Source organism: Microtus pennsylvanicus, chromosome 11 (genome assembly GCF_037038515.1).
Source record: "Microtus pennsylvanicus isolate mMicPen1 chromosome 11, mMicPen1.hap1, whole genome shotgun sequence".
In the NCBI taxonomy this organism is placed as follows: domain Eukaryota; kingdom Metazoa; phylum Chordata; class Mammalia; order Rodentia; family Cricetidae; genus Microtus; species Microtus pennsylvanicus.
In genome coordinates this window covers 67,744,843-67,766,066 of record NC_134589.1, presented here as the reverse complement: position 1 = coordinate 67,766,066, position 21,224 = coordinate 67,744,843, and the positions used below count along the sequence as shown (strand labels likewise).

Below are 21,224 nucleotides of genomic sequence, written 5' to 3'. Positions count from 1 at the left end.
TCTCTGTACCCTTCTCTGTAGTTACACCCTTTCCATATGCAACAAAAGCCACAAGCATGCTCTAGACCCTGGATTCTGCATTTAACTCCCTGATTGAATTCTTTATTTGGAAGTCTACACAAGCATTAAAGTACCCAGCACAGAACTCTTCCTTTCCTCTCCCAAACCATGCATGTTTCAGGAATAGTACCTTGTTCCCTGAGAGCCTGCTGCATAAGTGAGAATATACAGACGCACTCCTCAAGCTTTCTCTTCCCTCAGCTCCACCGGTTATCGCTGTTCCCCGCTTCCATGGCTACACTCAAGTCTTCCACTGCTATCTCTTTGGTCACCATGTCAGTCTTTTCTCACTGGCCTTGTAGCTTCTGATCCTAAGTATTATAATCCATTCTCCACACACCAGGCAGTATGACTGTCATGCTTTGCAATGGACTTTCAGGAACCAAACTGTTCACCAGGGCTATTTAGCACAGCATTCTTAGCCTGTCATCTGCTTCACCAGATGTCCTGCTTCTCCTGCTCTTGGGGCTATAGTACTCACTACTGTGCACCTGGCACGGCTGTGTCTCCCCACCGTGCACACCTTGCTCCCTCAGTTACTACACTGTTCATTTTCACAGTAGTACCCACCATTACTTGCTATTTTCTTGCCTTTTTTTTTTTCTCGAACTCACAGCGATCCAGCTGCCTCTGCCTCCTAAGTGCTGGGATTAAAGTGTGTGCCACTACACCCAGCTGCTTCTTTTTCTTAATTTGTTTCTTTATTTGTATATACTTTATCTAGACCATATAGTCAGATAAAGTATATCTATATCAGCAAACAAAAGCTTAATATAAATGACAATTTTGTATTTCATATAAACATCCACCTAAGGAGTTATAAAATAAAGCAAACTTAGTCAAGTATCATGGCTATTAGAAAGTTGAGTTAGGGCCACATTTATACAATATAAACATATCTACAACTACAAATTATGTAAGTGCAGGCTTTTCCTTTAAAGGTTTTAAAAGGGCTATCATGGTAGCAGCTTGACAATACCAGAATAGAAAGTCCCCGTTTCTGAAGTCTAATCTTATCTCTGCTAGTTACTTGGGTAATCTTGGGCAAGCTGCTTAATCTCTCTAGTAAACACAGTATGTGATACTCTGTCTTTTACAGATGAACAAAAAAAATTTGATTATGGCCAACATAGTAAATACTTAGAATTTGGTCTCTCCTCTGCAAAGCTTCCAACGTTGGGACATTTAATCTCCAAAAATACTGAAATATAGCAATGGAAACCTATGTTTCCTTAACAGAGTTAATTTTTTTTTTGTGTGTGTGTGTGTGTGTGTGTGTGTGTGTGTGTGTGTGTGTGTGTGTTTCAGGACAGGGTTTCTCTGTAGCTTTGGAGCCTGTCCTGGAACTAGCTCTTGTAGACCAGGCTGGCCTCGAACTCATACAGATCTGCCTGCCTCTGCCATCTGAGTGCTGAGATTAAAGACGTGAGCCACCACAGCCTAGCTCAGAGTTAGTTCCTGAAGTCAGTAGAGAACAGAGAGTTTAGGAACTTCAACACTGGAGGGAGCACAGAGCCAGGAATGGCTCAGACCCAGAATTCTTTGGGTCTTGAGAGATCCAGGAAGGAAGACTAGTATAAATTCCTGGGCAACATAGTGGAAGATTCAAGAAAACCTGAGTATGTGTGAAATCCTGTCTCTAAACACACACACACACACACACACACACACACACACACACACACACACACACAAAAGAGGAAGGGAAGGGAAGGACAGGAGAAAGGAAAATGCCGTGGAAGCTGGATTAATTCTACATTGTCTTAGAGTTTGTCCTGTAACTATCTCTATAGTGAATGTTAGTATATATTTTTTTAATCCCCATTTTATAGATGAGGAAACATCTATAAAGATGTGGTAAACAGTTACCTAATACAACAAGGTTAAAATTCTTTTTCCAGAGACAGTACTTTTAGCTATGTGTTATAGGTTTGGCAGGCCTGGTGAAGACCAAATTTTTCAACTTTCAGAGAACGTCTACCCTGCTAAGTCGTTCCCAGTTTTACTTTCCATGGTATCTTTGACTGTAATCCACATGGTAGCTTCTTATTGACAATCTGTCCTGAACTGTTTCAACACCCTTGCCAGCAGAATCCTGTTCTTACTGCACATTGAAAGTTGGTGCGAGGGCTACTAGATCCACAGCACCTGTTGTTAAAGAACTAAACAAAACAAGCAGAAGAACACAACACCCTCCAAAGGCATACAGGAAGTAGCGGGGAGGACAGAGAATTACTCGGAAGCAGACAAATGAACATAGTCTATGGGCAAGAGCTCTCTAATAGTTGGTCTGTTTCAAAGCCTTAATTAGATTTTTTAAAAAAGATTTATTTATTATATATCCAATATTCTGCCTGCATGTATCCCTGCGGGCCAGAAGAGGGCACCAGATCTCATTACAGATGGTTATGATTCACCATGTGGTTGCTGGGAATTGAACTCAGGACCTCTGGAAGAGCAGCCAGTGCTCGTATCCTCTGAACCATCTCGCCAGCCCCTTGAGCCATCTCACCAGCCCCCTTAATTAGATTTTAATTAGAGATGTGGCAGACAAGATTGTTTAGTAAGTTTCTGTTGTGATCAAATCCCTGAGATAAAAAACTCAAGGGAGAGGTGATTATTTGGCCCAGTTTCACTCCATGGTCAGCTGACTCCATGGTTTGTCAAGTCCGTGGCAAGGCAGAAACACAGAGGCAAGGCATGAAGAAGCTAATTCACTTCATGGTAGTCAGGCAGCAAAGAAAAGTAATGAGAAGAGGCCAGGCTCAGACACTGTCTTCCAAGGCAGGCTCTTAGTGACCCATTTCCTTCAGGAAGGCCTTGAGTTCTACCACTTCCCAACAACTTACCCCAAACATTCTTGAGTCAATGTCTCTTGAAGCTTAGGGTAGCCTTAAGTCACTATGTGGCTGGAGCTGATCCTCCTGCCTCCACCTCTTAAGTACTGGGATCAAGAGAGTGCACTATTATTTCTGGCTTCAAATTTTAAATGGATTAAACAAATGTCTATTAGAATAGAGCCTTGATATCTAGCTGCCTGTAGAAATACCCTCACAGACACACTGGTGTGCTTTACCAATCTAGGTGCTTCTTTGTATTTGTGTTTGTATTCTTGTTAGTGTGTGTGTGTATACACATGTACATGTACACATGCTAGCTTGCTTGCCTGCCTATGCCACAGAGTATGTGGAGGATAACTTACAGGAGTTGGTGCTACCTTTCAACCATCAAGATTCTGGGGACTGAACTAAGATAGCCTTTTTTTTTTTAAAGATAGAGTCTATATATACCTGGCTGCCTCAAACTCACAGAGATGTGACTGCCTCCAAAATCTGCGATTAAAGGCATGAGCCACCACACCCAGGCTCCAAGATTCCAAGATGCTTCTAAATGCAGTCAGGTTGACAATATCACAGAGTATCATCAAAAGTATCGACATATCAGTTTTTCATATATTAACTACAAATTATATAAAAACAACCTCATTTACAACAGCTATAGAAACAAAAACCTGGGCATATTTTTAAATAAAGAGGAGAGTGATCACTATGAAACACTATAAATAACAACAACAGAACTCAAAGAGAACACAAGAGTAGAAAGACAGCCCATGTTCATATTCATAGACTAGGCATAAGTATTGTTGAATTATCCCCTTGCTTTTCCACTGACACACAGATTTAGTGCAATTCATAGCAAAGTATCAAAGACATCCTTCAGATAACTAGGGAAAAAGTCCTCGATTAATATGGACCTATAAAATGAGGAACCAAGCAGACAAAACCCAAGTAGTCAAAGCAATCTTGAACAAAAAGGACAACAGAGAATAGTCTAAAAGCTACAGCAATCTGAATAGCACAGAAGTGACAAGAGAGATAGATACCAGATCAGTAAAATGGAACAGAGAGTCTAGGAATGTAATACATGTCTCTACTGTTAGCTGGTCTTCAATGACGGTGCTAACAACAGACAGTGGGCAAAGGACAGGGAAAGCTGGGACTCTAGATGCAGAGTACGAACTAGACCTGTCTCTTCCTACATACCATAATCAACAACAGAAAACATTTAACACCTGAAACTCAGACTGCAGAAGGAAGCACAAGGAGCATTGCTTTACAACTCTGCAAAAGGCAAGGGTTTGTTTTTTGGGACAAGATACTAAAAGTACTAAGAACAAAAACAAAAGTAGACAAAAATTACATCAAATCATAAAGCTGCTGCCCAGCAAAGGAAAGAATCAATAAAGAGTCTACGGAATGGGAAAAAATGATGTTACCCATTCACCTGGCAGGGTAAACATCCAGAACATATGCAGAACTTAAAAATGAGTAGTCTGCTGAGTGGTGGGGATACACAGCTTTAACCCCAGCACTCAGGAGGAAGAGGAAGGCAGAGTTCGGAGTTCAAGGTCATCCTGAATTTACGTAGTGAATTCCAGAATAGTCAGGGCTGCACAGAAAAACCTGTCTCAAACAAACAACAACAACAACAAAAATGAGTGATTCAATAAACTAAAGAAGGGGCAAATGAGCTACATACGTACCTCTCAAAATACAAATGATCAGCAGACATGAAAACACACTGCTATCATTTGCCATTAGTGAAACACACACGGTCCACATGTGAGAGACCGGCTCACTCTGGTTAGAACACACACAGTCCACATGTGAGAGACCAGCTCACTCCGGTTAGAACACACATGGTCCACATGTGAGAGACCGGCTCACTCCGGTTAGAACACACACGGTCCACATGTGAGAAACCGCTCACTCCGGTTAGAACACACACGGTCCACATGTGAGAGACCAGCTCACTCCGGTTAGAACACACATGGTCCACATGTGAGAGACCGGCTCACTCCGGTTAGAATGACTCCCATAAAACAAGTGCTGACTAGGATGCAGGAGGAGATCAGTTTGAAGATTCTCCAAAAGACACCCACACCTTTAATCCTAAAAGTCAATTCTGTTAGTCTAAGGTCAGCCTTAGAACAAGCAAAACCAAAAACAACGCTCCCTCCAAAGATAGGGCTAGCAAGACAGCTCAGTGGATCACACACTTCCTGCACAAGCCTGATGACCTGCACTCAGTCAGAGGAACCTGTGCAAAGACAGGCGAGAACCACTCCACAAAGTTGTTCTCTGACCTCCAGAGGTGCTATGGCTCCTGTACACACACACACATACACCCCTCTTATAAATATACAACAGGAATACTTATGTTTAAAAATAAACCCCCAAACACACCAAGAGATAGACTGACCAGCTATCTCACTCCCAGGTGATAGCGGTAGAAAGTCGGTAGAAAGTCCAAGTGTCCTGAAGAGGCTGGGTGTGGTAGCGCATGCATTTAATCCCAGACCTTGGAAGGCAGAGAGGCAGGGACAGCCTGGTCTACATATCAAAGTTCCGGGCTAGTCAGGAATGAGAGATCAGCTCTCCACTAAATCCTGAAACTAGAGCACTCATAACTAGAGGAGATCTAACCCATGCATATCATATACATATGTGGAAATTATCATACTGACTCCATTAATATGCATGATTAACCCTGTCTTGAAAAACCAAAACCAAAAACAATTTTAAATACTTTTTTTTTTTGAGGGGGATGGGAGTTAAGGTAGAAACGGTTTCTCTGTGTAGTCCTGGCTGTCCTGAAACTCACTTTGGAGGCCAGGCTGGCCTCAAACTCAGAGATCCATCTACCTCAGCCTAATGAATGCTGGGATTAAAGTCCGGCTACAAAAATACTCTATTTTTTTTGTTTTTGTTTTGTTTTTTGAGACAGGGTTTCTCTGTAGCTTTGGGACCTGTCCTGGAACTAGCTCTTGTAGACCAGGTTGGCCTCGAACTCAGAGATCTGCCTGCCTCTGCCTCCCGAGTGCTGAGATTAAAGGTGTGCGCCACCACTGCCCGGCCCAAAAAATACTCTATTCTTAAAAAAATTAATAAATAATAAAAAATAAATGAGAGGACTGTCCACAAGGGTCACAACTGTTTCTCATTTTAAACCCATTACATTAAACTCATAAATTCACTTGCTACAGCCTGTTACCTACTGGGATTATAGGCAACTGAGTCACCATATTGGGCTAGTAAAACCATAAAAAAGAAATACAGCATTCTGTAAAAGTCAAGCATATCCTACAACTCATTGCCATATATATAGCGTTAGTCTATCTCTTTGTCAGAAAAAGTCATAGAGTTTGGGAGATGGGCACAGCAGTGATTCATGGCAGGATTCTGTACACGAGAGCATGGATGAACTACAGCCATATCAAAATGGACAAAACCAAAACAGCAACTCCTGGAAGAGTACCTGAAATGGGATGCCACTTTTAAAAGCTTGAACACAATACACGTGTATTAAACCTGGTTTTTAAGAGCAGAGAAAGCAAACATCTTTGTTCCTGAGATAGGGAGTAGATGCTGAAGACTGAAATGGGAGAGCATCTAAGTGGATGCCAGTCCGTAGTAAACAGTGAAGTTCCTGGACTGGCTAGGGGAGGATGCTGAAGTATTTTTCATTCCATGGCATATATGAAATGTCATATACTGAAAAGACAAAAACAGGAAAAAAGACGACCACAGTGCGCCACCTGCTATCACTGCAGTGAGCACAAGCACCGAGGACTTACTGGTCGAGAGTCTTGTAGTAGATGTCCAGGTCTTTGTTCACCAGCTCTGTGGTTCTCATGACAATCATCATTTCTCTATACTTCTCCTCGGCATCCCGAAACTGAGGTTCTCGGAGCTCCTTCTTAAAGTGAAGAATTTCTTCTTCATAGCCCTTCTGCCGCCCCAATGCCAAACTGTGGTTTCGTTTTATAGTGTCTATGTTCTCTTCCAACTTCTGATGCTCACTAGAAAAGGGGAAATGATTAGTGAGAACCACTGTTCAGCTTTTGGCAACCTAAGCAGAAAGTCCCTAAGACAGGTGTCATTCTCGATGATGAGCACACAGCAGAGGCTCCGGGCTTCCTAAGGCTTTTGAGCTAGTTCTTTTCCTTTCAAACTTCTGCAGTATTTAGGTTTCTGAAGAAGTTAATTTTTACGTGCTAAAGAATCCTCATAACACGTGAGCATCATAACAGCCCCTGGGTTTTAGATGCTGACAATGTAAAGCACTTCTGGGGATTCACGCAACAAAATCACACACTTCTGCATTAGAAAGAACTAAGGAGGCAACAACTGCCAACAATGAGAAGTTCCTGGTAACAGGTTTCAATCAGTTTTACTTACACATGTCAAAGTGTCAAAGACACAGTACAATTTTATCTGCAATAAACTAGTCATTTTCTACAGTAAAATGCATTAAAAATTGTTTCTGTTGTAAAAGTATAAAAATCACAATTCTGACCAAAAAGTACTCAAAATTTTCTAGTGCCCTGGTAGATTATACAGAATTTAATATATGCCTTAAATTTCTTCATTTACTTACTTGTTAAGCACATGTTCTGGGCTAGATATTGCTCACAAGTCTATGGACATCATATATAGTTTATCTAATTTGGTTGATGGTTCTGCCATTTCCTAGTAAGGAAGATTTGTTAAGGAATAGATAAATTATGCAGTCTGAAGCATGCTCAGCCAGGTATGGTCGTGTACACCTTAAATCTCACACATGGGAGGTAAAAGTAGGTGGAGCTCTGTGAATTCAAGGCCTGTCAGGTCCATAGAGTGAGTTCCAGGACAGTCAGGGGACAGTCAGTGAGAACCTGTCTTTAAAAATTGCTAAGTTTAATCACAAAAGTATTTTTTTTTTTTTAAAAAAATCTATCTTGGGCTGGAGAGATGGCTCAGCAGTTCAGAGGATCCGGGTTTAACTCCCAGGACTCCACATAGTGGCTCACAATCACCTAACACCAGTTCCAGGGAATCCAACACCATCTATTCGCCTCTACACGCACTATATGAATGTGGCACACATACATACACGTGGGCAAAATATTCATAAAATAAATAAATTAAAAAGAAAATCTGAGTTGAGATGAGGTCCTAGCCCTGAGAAAATTAAATGGACACCAAGTTCCACTCCTAACCAGAAGCTATTTGCAATAAATACCAGCCGAAAACAGGAGAATCCGTTTTCTACAATGGAGTGTCACTGGGGACATCAGCCATATTCTAGGGCAGGCCTCCATGCCCAGGAGTAGCTGGCCAAGCCAAAAGAACTTCACGGTTTTCTGTTGTTGCTGTGGTTTTGAAATAGGGTCTCTTTATGTAGACCAGGCTGTCCCAGAACTCACAGAAATCCACCTGCCTCTGCCTCGCGGTTACTGGGATTAAAGATCAGTGCCACCACGGCCTAGCTTTGGTGGGTTTTTTGTTTCATTTTGGTTTGGTATTTTTTAACTTACTGGTCTTTTGTTTGTTTTTATTTTCTTGTGTGTATGTGTGTGGGTTTCAAAAAAAAAATTTTTTTTGAAAGAGAAAGAACATAATATTGGGGGAAAGGATATGGGAGGACGCTCCATTGTAGATAAATGGGTCCTGGGAATCTAACCTGGGTCTCCTGGAAGAGCAGCCAGTATTCTTAACTACTAAGCCATCTCTCCAGCTCCTGGTTTCTTTATACTCATAACAGTAAAGACCTTCACTGAAACAAAAACACTATTTTGTGTTGAGTACAGTGATCATGCACGTAATTTTAGCTCTTGAGTGGTAGAGGCAGGAACACCATGAGTTTGGGACCAGCTTGGGCTGTTTAAGGAGACCTCAAAAATAAACAATAAACACTATTTACTGAAACATACTTTTTCATTTGTAAAACTTGCATTTGTCCCATCTCCTTCAAATGTTGTTTTCTTTCTTCTTCAACTTCTTTTAGTTCCTCTCTTCTTTTCCTTAGTGTAAGGTTATCCTGTAGCCACCTTTCTTGTATCTAGACATAAACACTGGATTAGTTAACAAAAATAAACAAGCTAACAGGCACGTGCAGACAGACAGTGATAATACTGCCTTCTCTACAATCATGTTAAACTGACCAAAAGGAGACTCAGCCAGTGGGACAGGAGGGGCCGGAAGGAGAGAGCAGCCTGCACTGCCCCTTCATGACTATGATGCAAGAGCTCTTCTTCGGCAGAGGTGAGCCTCTTAATAACTGAATAGAGCGTGTATTTTTGTGTACTTATTTATAAAATACTGATATATTTGGTAAAAAGTCATTAAACGTGATCATTTTATATACACAAAATGGATAATGGAAAAATTAACCAGATGTTATTTTCTTCTTGTCTTAAACTGCTGGGATAAAGGTGTGTATCACCACATCAGGCCCAGACATATTTCATGCCTACAACCTTAATCATCTTCCCCAGGAACCCTGCTATATAGCCTGCTGATCTAGAGTATAAGACTTCATTAACATGTATAATATTTATGTCCCTATGGCATAAAAATAAAACCTTAACAAATCAAGAGGTCAATATAAACTGTTGAAGTCTTCCCTACGTTACTCCCTAGTCTTACTCGTCTCCTCACGCATGTCCAGACTATTAGACACTTTAGAGTATGTGTCAGACACAATCTCTGCCTCCAGGCTGGCAAATACAAGTTGAGTGTTCCTACTCTGAACATCCAGAATCCTCAATGGGTTTGGCAGAATTTCAGATTTTTAAGTTAGGGATGCTCAACTGGTATAGAGTCTATGCAATTATTAAAAGATATAAAGAAATACAAGATGGAAAACACTGGTAAGGCCAAGCACTTTGAATGAGGATTACTTTACCCATAATCTCACAAGGGAGTGGGAAGTAACACATAGCTGTGAATCTGAGATGTTTCTGCCTGTTGACCTGCAATAGTAAGAAACAGGCTGTGGCTAGGTGGTGCACACCTTTAGTCCCAGTACTTGGAAGGCAGAGACAGGCAGATGGATCTCTGTGAGTTTAAGGCCACCCAGGGCTACAGAGCAGGAAAGCCAGAGCAGTTACACAGAGAAACCCTGTCTCAAAAAGAAAAAACAAGAGAAAGAAAAAAAAGAAAGAGAGAGAGAGAGAAAAAAAAGAAAGAAAGAAAAAGGAAAAAAGAAAGAGAGAGAGAAAGAGAAACTGGCTGTTGATGCTGAGTGGTCTTAATCCTTAAAAAGACATTCCGTTACCTGGCAAGAATGAGAAACAACTACCTTGATAGTTTTCCTAGTGATTACAATGAATTACAAGAGACACACATTAGGAGACAATTTAGAAGCCGACACTGGAATTTAGGGGAAAAAGTCTTGCAGAAACTCAGTGCTGTAGGAGTAGGAGGGAAAAGTTTTGACACTACCTTGCTTCCAACTGTGAAGTATCTGGGTGGTAGGAGACAAGGCTTTCTCTCATGTGCTAAAGGTTCAAATCAAACTGTGCTCCCAAGAAACACTATTTTTAGTTTTTAAAAAATTATTATTATTATTATTTCGAGACAGGGTTTCTCTGTAGCTTTGTAGCCTGTCCTGGAACTAGCTCTTGTAGACCAGGCTGGCCTCGAACTCATAGAGATCCACGTGCCTCTGCCTCCCGAGTGCTGGGATTAAAGGCATGCGCCACCACCGCCCGGCTTTTAAAAAAATTATTAAGAAGAATGGTAAAACTGAGTGTGGTAGTGCACGCCTTTAATCACAGCACTTGGGAGGCAGAGGCAAGAGCATTTCTGTGAGTTCAAGGTCAGTCAGAGAAGAAAGGGAAAAGTGAAGGCTACCATTGTGCAAACTCATGAAAGGCATTACTATAAACAGCTAAAAGTAGCCAAGGTGACATGGCTGTGAAGGGTCAGTGGCTGAGGCAACGCAAGACACACTGAAGACAGCTGTGCTCGCTGAAGCCTTGCCATGGAGAATCGAGCTTTTATCCTTATTAGGAACATGGAAAGGCTGCTTTCATCTGGTGTGATCTAACATTTGAACTGATTTTCATGATAGCATGTAAGGGCGCTATATAAAGGGCCATCACACACTGTAGTTAAGACTGATTCTTATGCAACATTCCCAATCTGACAGCACACAATCATCAGACAAGTATTTCTTTTAGGTTACCTTCCAGTCTTACTTTAGTTTGTGTGAATTATGGTGATAATGCCACCTACTGTAAAGTGTTATTCTGAAGGCGAAGTCAGAACAGTATTTGGCTCAGTAACTGGTTGTAAAAAGCTGTGGGGTCCAATTTTCCTTTGGAATTCTAATTGTAGCTCACAAAATATAAAGAATAAGATAAAGAAAGGGAAAAAAATAGGTTAACACTCAAAAGTTCATCTTTGTTAGGCTCTATTTGATGGTTGTTTATTTGATGGTTTTTGGGTGTGCGTCACAAACATCTCTATGTATGTGTGGCAGCCAAGAAAACCTTGAGTGTCACTCCTCACTATACTACTTCAGTATTTTTTGTTTGCTTATTTTTGAGGCATGGTCTCTCAGGGACACTGAAACTCACCAGTGAGCACTAGGCACAGCCATTTACTGCCTCCCCAGCACTGTGATTCTAAGTGTGTGCCGCTATGCTTGCTGCTCACCAGTAATACCGGCTCTACTTCCCCCTTCATATATATGCCTTCACTGAAAAAAGGGAGGCAGATTTCAAATTACTCCCCTTACCCAAGATTTATTTAGTATGTATACAGTGTTCTGCCTGAAGAGGGCACCGGCTCTCATGACAGATGGTTGTGAGCCACCATGTGGTTGCTAGGAATTGTACTCAGGATCTCTGGAAGAGCAGCCAGTGCTCTTAACCACTAAGCCATCTCTCCAGCCCCTCAAATTACTTAAGATAAAACTTGACTGGACTTAAACTAGCACATAAATCGGTGAGTTCCCAGCCACAGAGTTCAGCTGATACAGCAATGCACACAGTTGGCCATGGTGACTTCCAGAGAGACAGAGCCCATAGGACACAGATGGGGGGATTCGTTGGGACAGTTGACCCCATTATAGAGGGTAATGAAACTCATTACCAGTGGTCTGCAAACTCAACAATTCCAGGATGCCAGAAACACAGCTCAGTGACAAGCCTGAGGGTCACTAGTCTAAATTCTGGACTCTTTCTTTCTCCCGCTTCTACCACTCTAGTGCAGGAATTACAGTGAGTGACATCATGCAGTTTATGCAGTGCTAGAGATCAGATCCAAGCCCCCTGTGTGCTACATCTCTAGCCAAAGAGCCTGGAGTTCTGATGTCCAAGAGCATAAGAGTGTGTCCTAAAAAGCTGGAAAGATGGTCTAGCAGTTAAGAACACTAGCTGCTCTTGGAGAGGATGGAGTTTGGTTCCTGGCACCCATACTGATTAGCTCACAACCATCTGTAACTCCAGATCCAATGAATCTAAAGTCTTCTTCTGGTCCTGGCAGGCATATACATTCTCATGCACATACATATATAATGTATCTTAGCTCAAGAGACACAGATGACATCCTTTTCTGTCCTATCCAGTCTCCCAGCCAACTGGAAGGCTCACCCCGCAGGCAGACATTCCAGATATATGTATTAGGTCAGGCAGATAAGCCTTGTACTGATATTTCATTTTTGAAATGCCTGGGAGTGATTGTGTGTACCTATTATCGTTGGACTTGGGATATGAAGATAGGGGATGGGGGAGGTGGGAGGAGATGGGGGGATGTCAGGAGTTCAAGGTGCCCAGCAATACAACTGGTTATAGGTCAGCCTGGACTGTAAGACTTTGTTTCAAAGAAACAAACAGGCTAATCCTTAAAAGGTAAGGGTTTTGTTTTTGTTTTTTGAGACAGGGTTTCTTCTCTGTGTAGAAGAAACCTGACTGTCCTGTCCTTGCTCTGGCTCTATAGACCAGGCAGGCTTAGAAATCCAACTGCCTCTGCCTCCACTGGGATTAAAGGCTTTGGCTACTGGCAAAGATAACATCTCAATCTAATCTTACTGTAGAAATTAATTTTAATAGAGAAAATGACATATATCAACTCTAAAATGAACATTATATTTTCCTTATAGATAAGGAACTAAGGCCCTATGCCTAGCTTACATAATGAGACCTGTCTAAAACTTTAAAAAAACAAAAGCCTGTGAGTTAATATGTAAGATCAAAATATATTAGCTGAAAAGACAGAAAACAATTCAAATGTAAGATATACATATAAACTTAAGTATAAATACACATATAAACCTACACTTATCCATCTGATATACAGACTGATACAGAAATAAAACACATATTTAAGATCAAATAAGAATATAATAGTAGCAACATTTAGGAAGAAGACTGGACATAGGAGGGGGTATTTAATTTTTTATCTTTATCTTTGTTTTGTTTTAAAAAGACAGGATCTCACTACGTAGCTGCAACTCACACAGATCCAACTGCCTCTCCCTTCTGAGTGCTAGAACTAAAGGCTTGTTCCATCATGCCTGGCCTTTTATATGTTTAAACTTTTACTACTGAGAGCCCTTTGTTGAAAATAAAAATGAGCCAGGTGGTGGTGGTGCATGCCTTTAATCCTAGCACTTAGGAGGCAGAGGCAGGCGAATCTCTGTGAGTTCAAGGCCAGCCTGGTCTACAGAGTGAGTTCCATGACAGTCAGGGCTACAAAGAGAAACCCTGTCTCAAAAAAAAAAAATCAAAAGAGAAAGCAAAAAAGAAACAACACAAAAAAAAAAAAGGAAGAAGAAAAAAATGTATTTTCCCCATTTGCATTTCCATCTAATTTATTTTCTATTATAAAAAACTTACTGCAGAAACAGTGCTGTGCTATAGTAGCAGAAAGCCCTACCTTCTGTGTGTCAATATCTTGCCTCATGGTTCCCATTTCTTTATTTATCTTTTCTTTTTGTTTGTCACAGTCATTTAGTTGAGCTACAACTTCATTAAGTTCGGTTTCCTTTTGCTAAAAAAGAAAAAAAGATTCATTGAGTGCACGAAAATAAAAACAAACAAATAATAATTTTGTTCTAAATTACCTTTTTATAGTCATCTTTTCCATCTTGAATATAATTCTCTATGTCTTTCATGTAACCATTAATATTTTTAACCTTCTCTTTGATATCATTGATCTGCGGGAAGACATTTATTAAATTTATACACGTACACACAAAACCAAAACAAATTATACACAAGATGAGTTAGGAATAGTAGCACATGTCCGAAATCCTAGTACTTGGGAGGGAGAATCACTATGACTCCAAGGCCAGCTTGGTCTACGTATCAAGTGCCCAGGCTACATACTGAGACTCTGCCTCAAGAAAACAAGCAAGTAAATAAATAATTTAAAAAATCACCAGGATCTGATAAAGGGGGTCAGTAAGACAGCATAATGGAACACTGGTTTGGAAATCAGAAGCCAGAGGCAGTCAGTTTTCTCTAAGGATGGAGCTCCTGGTAGGTGAACTATACCCTAGAGGACTGGCCTCGAACTCACAAAGATCTGCCTGCCTCTGCCTCCTGAGTGCTGGTAAGTTGAATCTTTTCTCAAGAATTTTCTAAATCCAAAATTATAACATGGCTCAGTAGGTAAGAGTACTTGCTATACTTGCCTGAGGACCCGACTTCAAATTCCCAGCAACCATGTGAAAAAAAAAAAAAAACCAACAAAAACAACTGGGCATGGCTGTGTGTGCTTGTAACCTCAGCATTGGGGGGTGGGATGGGATGGAGGACAGCAGATCCTGGACGCTCACCAGGCAGCTCCAGTGAGGCTCAGGTTCAGTAAGAGACTGCCTCAAGGAAACAAGCTGGAGAGTGACAGAAGAAGACTCCCAGCTCTGTTCTGTGCATACATGCATGAGCATGCACACCAGAATACTCACGTGGATGCCCCCCTCAACTATGCATGCGCAAACACACAAACACACACTCGTCATGAGGGTGAGGGATGTAGCTTGGTGATAAGTGTGCTACTCTAGCATTCACAAGGCCCTGAGTTTAATGTCCAGCATTCCAAAAACAGAAATAGTATCACAAACCTGAAACTACTATTTACCTTATCTAGTTATTTATGTAAAATAATAGTGCTATAAATGGTTAACACAGGCATTGGGTAAGCAAAATATGTAAACAAGAACTTACTTTATCCTGAGCCATTTTGTTACTTGTATGTTTTCTGTGGATTAATTCTTCTTTTTCCTGCTGGAACTTTTCCAGTGCTGTCTCCAAAGGGTTTATTTGCTCTTTAGCATCCTGAGCACACACAAAGCCAGACCAGTCATACAACACTTCATTACCTTATTTCAGATGCCAGGCTCCACAGCCTCAGTAAAACACATCCCGGGTGTCAGGGTTTAACTTATTTGCATGTCTTGACAGGGTTGTGAAGATGGCACTGATATTTTTACCCACGTGCTTCAGAGAAGCAAACAAACAGTAACTTGTTCAAGGTCACAAAAGTAAATGTAGTAGCCAAGAGTCTAACCTAGCCCAACTCCAGAAATGACTACCAAAATGACTACATTTTTCATCTAGCCATGATTCCAATTATCCCATATAGCTTATGCATGGATCTTCAAGAGTCCAATAGGGAACTATGTCAGCTCTATGTGATCGAAGACGAGGAAGGTTTGTTCAGTGTAAAGCAGCTAAGCAGTTATCTTCATGGCTGTAACAGCACACCGACTGACGGTGGCGTGCCCACACCTTTTCTGGAAGAAAGGGGGCTTTCAGATGACAAACTATTGTACAAATCAGAGTCCCTTGTGACATTGCGTTGAACATGCACACATGATCACCACAGTTCAAAAAATGAACCTTGAACTCTTAAAGCATGTTACAAGGAAGACACAGACATTTGTGACTTCAACACTGGTGTGTTTTCTCATGCAGGGAGGTGGTGGTGTGGTGGAGAGCCAAGGACCTTCCCACCAGAAGACCTTTCTGACCATCAACCTTGCTTCCTCTGGACAGCCATGGGTATTCTGAAATCTTTGTTATCTATCTCAACAGGGCTGGGAGATACTCAATGTTTTAAGTAAAAATCATTTATAACCAGTTAAGACTAGTGCAAGGTAATACTACTTTGTAGTATAAATCCAAATTATTTAATCCAGAATTATTTAAGAAATAAAGGAGCATTTATAGCAATCGCTGCTAAATAGATGGGGTAACATGTGTAGTGCCTACTGAATGAGTAGCTGTAATCATGAAAACCGGGATTAGGACCTTGCTTTGATGCACTGAGATAAAGCCAGCGGGTGCACTCCAGGGCCCACAGCACCCCATGCCCATTCACTGTACTGGCAAGCAGGCTGAAACCACATGTGGGATTGAATGGAGCAGTGCTAACATACGGGTGTCTGTCATGGGTCGTGTAAAGAAGAAGCAAGTATCTGGTTAGATAGCGAATTTTCATGTGTCAGATGGTGGCTGGCTATAGTTACATATAAATTCTTGTCTCCAAGTGTTGTATCAATGACATGAAAATTCGCTATCTAACCAGATACTTGCTTCTTCTTTACACGACCCAACTCTTTCTTCCAAATCTTTCTGCCACTCAAAAATCACATGAAGTCGGGCAGTGGTGGCACGCGCCTTTAATCCCAGCACTTGGGAGGCAGAGGCAGGCGAATCCCTGTGAGTTCAAGGCCAGCCTGGTCTACAAGAGCTAGTTCCAGGACATGCTCCAAAGTTAGAGGAACCCTGCTTTGAAACCCCCCCCACCCCCCAAAAAAACACCACACATGAAAAATCATCATAACACTTTCATTTGAGTCTCACAATAACCATAGTTATATCTCTTCACACCAATATAGGGAATTTTGTGTCTGGACTAAGTTACAAAACAACATGTATGTGCATTCCTACCTTTATCTCTCTGTATAAAGACTGAACTTCCGTGGACAATTCCACAGTCTGCTCCTCCATTTGCTGACGACGTTGCAAATTCGTGGATATCTGCAGTTTCTCTGATTTCAGCTCATTTGTTTTACTTTTCAGGCACTGAATTTGCTCCTGCTGGTCCTGTATAAGCTTACGGTTCAATTCAATCTTACTGGAAACTGAACAGAAACATATGGATGGGTACAGAAAGCACTGTTATCACCCTCTGAGTTCTTACAGTGTAAAGAATTCAGAGGCTGAAATGCAGTGGGCTCCAGCATGCAACAAGAGTGCCCCGCTCGCTATCCCCACCCAGTCACAGGGCAGGCACAACTGGGAAAGAGCTCAGCTCATCAGACTCTACAATTCCAGGTGTGTTGCACAAGGCAAGGAAACAGGAATGCCACTTGGAAAGGAGCGGGAGAGTGAACGCGTGTGAGGCAGCACCGACGTCTTTGTGGGGTGCGAGCGCTCATTACCTGTATCCACTTTGTGTTGTTTTTCCTGTTTTTCCTGGTTAACCTGTTGGACAGTTCGATCCAAGTTTACCCCTTGCAGCTTAGCTGCCTGCTGTGCAATTTTCCTTTCAACATCCTTCAGCTCCATCTTAAGAACAAAACAGTTACTTCTAAGAGACTCACTGCATTATCATGATTCAAGCCCTTTTAAAGCCAAGTTTAACAGGATAAAAAGTGAAATTAAGGTCTGGTACTTTAAATAAGGTAAATGAACTATGCCTCACTTTCCATAGTTTATAAATTCTTTAAACCTAGGATTTATACAAATCAGTTAATCAGTTCAGTTAATCAGTTTTCTGTACCTGAAAATTAGTTACTGTGGAGAGAGGGAGGGAGGGAAAAAAAGAGAAAGAGAGAGAGAGAATGTGCGCCTCACTGTGTAGCCATGACTGGCCTGGCACTTGCTATGTAGACCAGGCTGGTACTGAACTTACAGAGATCCACCTGCCTCTGCCTCCCCAGTGCTGGGATTAAAGGTGTACGCCATCATGCCCAGCTACTGCTTTTTGTTGTTGTTTTGATTTTTTTTTTTTTTTTGTTTTAAGAGAAGAGTTTCCCTGTGTAGCTCTGATTCTTCTGGAATTTGATCTGCCTGCCTCTATCTCCAGTGCTGTGACTAAGAGTCCACCACCACTGCCCGGGGCTCCAGATACTGTTTCTAACACATTCACGTTTCACATTCGAGCCCCACAGGTCAATTTTTCTACTTTAAGCTGCAGTAAGCTTACCTGGAGCCTCTCCATAATTGTAACATCTGTCAGGCAAACTTTAGCACTTTCTTCTTCAGGCATTATTGTTCCCAAGAGTGTTTCCTGTTCTTCTATGCCAGTCTTCAGGTTCTGTATGTCTCCGTTGACACTCTGCAGTTTGTTTCTTAATCCTGGTATTTCTTTCTCCTTCAAATCAATTATGCTTTCCCTTAAGAGAAAACACAATGAAATCAATCTAGCTGACATTCTTCATAATGAAAGTGAGGTTATTATGCTGGCCCTTTCTAGGACATCCTGCAGTAGCACAATGATGTCAACATGTTTATTATTTGTGAGGTCTACCTTATTCACTTGATCATAGTGGTGTTAGCATGTTTTTCCACTGTAAAATGCCTACTTTTTTCTTTCTGTTTTGGTTTCTCGAGACAGGGTTTCTCTGTGGCTTTGGAGCCTGTCCTGGAACTAGCTCTTGTAGACCAGGCTGGCCTTGAACTCACAGAGATCCGCCTGCCTCTGAGTGCTGGGATTAAAGGTGCGCACCACCACCACCTGGCTTTACTTTTTCCTTTGTATTTTAAAAAAAGAAAAACTCTTACAAGAAATACACTTAAAATAGGTGAATATCCTGTTTTTTAAACATCTGCCTACTGAAGCTAGTAGCCATTGCTACTTTGCAGTATTATTATGGGGATGTTGCCAAGCAGAGATCTTTTACAAACTGACCGACTGTACTCATCAAAAGTTCCTTAAGGCCATGAAAGAGACCAAAGGCTAACGCACTGTTGCTGCACAGAGACTGTAGGCGCCTATGGGGAAAGAACTAAATGCCGTGTAGGATCCTAAGAACAGGGATGAGAAGACTGACGAAATAGCACTGTTGCTGAGTTCAGTTCCCAGCGCCCACATCAGGCTGCTCACAAATATCTGTAACTCCAGCTCCCAGGGTATTCAATGCCTCTGGCCTCTATGGGTGTATGCATACGCCCTCTCAACATGTATACCGAAATAAAAACAACAGAAATATAAATCCTTAAAAATGAGAGATGCCGGGTGGTGGTGGCATACGCCTTTACCCCCGGCACTCAGGAGGCAGTGGCAGACAGATCTCTGTGAGTTCAAGGCCAACCTGGTTTACAAGAGCTAGTTCCAGGACAGGCTCCAAAGCTACAGAGAAACCCTGTCTCAAAAAGCCAAAGAGGGAGAGAGAGAAAGAGAGAGAGACTTCACAAAACATCAGCTTCTCATCTCTTGGTATAATTGTACTTGATTACCAAAGCCCAGGACACACGCAGAGGCCATGTGAAAGCATGCTGTATGACATCCCTCTGCTGGGCTCCCGGCCAGCAGTCAGGATCAGCCATCCTGAATGTCCAGCACCAGCAAACCATAAGATGACTGCTGGTTCCTGCAAGACTCAGATGACAGCCATCCTACAGAACCATGAGGAAGGACAGTAGGTCCACCCTGTTATTTAGTGACACAGCCGTGACTAGAATAAATGGACCATCCTTCATTCAGCAAAGTAACCAGTCACAGGACATGGTAATGATTAAGAAATGCTATTCTGAGAAGGGGAGTTGTGCCAGGAGCCCTGAAATATAGCAGCATGTTACCTTGCACCATTTGAAATATTTCAGTATGATAGAACAACTTCATGTTTTCTGTGTGCATTTTCTATCAGCTTTAATTTTATCTTTTATTTGATCTTTTTTTCTAGATATTACCTTATTCTTCCTTTTCAATCGCAAGTTACTGCTGTATGTTCTTATCACCTCCTCTGTGGCTCAAACAGTCTGTTTTTTCTCTCTTAATACACACAGTAGTTATCTATTGTTGCATAATAAAGTACCCCCAAACCAAGCAGCTTTTAAAAAAAGAGTACCAGTTATTGCTCACAGATAAGAGGATCAGGAGGTCTGCTTCTGACACAGTCTCTCAGGGAGGTGGAGCCAAGCTATTTGGTCAGGGCTATAGTCATCTCAAGATCAACTGCTACAAATTCTGCTTCCACACTCACTATTCAATAAGAAGGCCTCCAGTCCCCACCATGCAGACTTCTCCACAGAGCTACGTGAACATGGCAGACTAGAATGGTTGGCAGCCACGGTACCTTAGGTAACATAATCTTGCAAGGAGAGGCTATCACTTCTGTCTTTCTTATTGATTGTGACAAGTCCCTTGTAATCCAATTTGACACTGACCTTCCTATGCAGAAGAGGATGACCCTGAATTTTGCTGACTTCATCTGTGAAGTGTTGTGACTACAGGTATGAACCACCAGGTAAAGCTACTTCTGGCCTTTCTCAGTTCACACAGACCAATCCTGCCACATATGAAAGGGAACTACACATGAGCACCGAGACTATGGGGCCCACTTTAGAAGCTGGCTGCCATAAAGCAATCTCCTTAGACTTTCCTCATTTTCCTGAAACTCTTCTGTAGTTTTTCTGGACAACAGATTCTGGCTTCTCAGCTTCCAGAGATTTTTCTCAACCTGATCTATCCAACACATTAATAAACACAATCAAGACTTTAGGGTGGCTCCTTATCATCTAGCAGGAGTTACAGGAAGTGTGAATATAATACAGCCCCATCTTTCCATCTTATGGGAACCAGGCATAAAAATCATGCCTCAGTCCTGAGATAACATTTTGGATGTAGTCTAGGGTAAGTTCCTCTCTTGTTTGTACATGGTTCAAATTCCCCTATTATTGCCCTGATAACTAAGTCACACAAACTTCTCAAGGCTTTACACCCCCTTTCCTGCCATGTTTTCAAAAAGCTTATCTCATTCTTACACCCCCAGGCTCCTTTCTTCTGAACTAGCACTTCTGTCTGCACCATTTTCAAGTGCTTCTATTAAGCCCAGCTCTGTCTAATTCTGAGAGCCTGCCTTCTTGATTAGACCACCAGCTCCAGTGTACGTGTCTTACTGGTTCTGAACCCTATGTTCTAGGAGACACCAGGATAGGAATCATGTATTTCCTCATGAGATTTTACTTAACAGACTACTGCCTAAATTTCTAGTATATATGAAAGACACAGTAACAGAAATAATCTGTGCTTCTTCAAAAGTGGGAACAACATAAAATACACTCTAAAGTTGTCTTTTGGGGCTGATGAGATTGCTTGGTGGGTAAAAGTGCCATCAAGTTTGACCCCCAGGACTCACATAGTGGAAGTCTGAACAGA

The 21,224-nt window shown here is 41.7% G+C and overlaps 1 protein-coding gene across 2 annotated transcripts in view; it reads right to left on the bottom strand.

Moving 5' to 3' along the window:
* Positions 1 to 21,224, bottom strand: part of Rad50 (RAD50 double strand break repair protein) — a 58,575-nt gene that overhangs the window by 15,519 nt on the left and 21,832 nt on the right. For both annotated transcript variants that reach the window (XM_075992637.1, XM_075992638.1), the window contains 8 exons: positions 18,051 to 18,240; positions 17,284 to 17,410; positions 16,790 to 16,983; positions 15,062 to 15,172; positions 13,957 to 14,049; positions 13,770 to 13,883; positions 8,816 to 8,943; positions 6,698 to 6,922 (listed from right to left, as the gene is read on the bottom strand). In XM_075992637.1, coding sequence (XP_075848752.1) covers positions 6,698 to 6,922; positions 8,816 to 8,943; positions 13,770 to 13,883; positions 13,957 to 14,049; positions 15,062 to 15,172; positions 16,790 to 16,983; positions 17,284 to 17,410; positions 18,051 to 18,240 — 1,182 coding nt within the window. The remainder of the gene's footprint in view (positions 1 to 6,697; positions 6,923 to 8,815; positions 8,944 to 13,769; positions 13,884 to 13,956; positions 14,050 to 15,061; positions 15,173 to 16,789; positions 16,984 to 17,283; positions 17,411 to 18,050; positions 18,241 to 21,224) is intronic.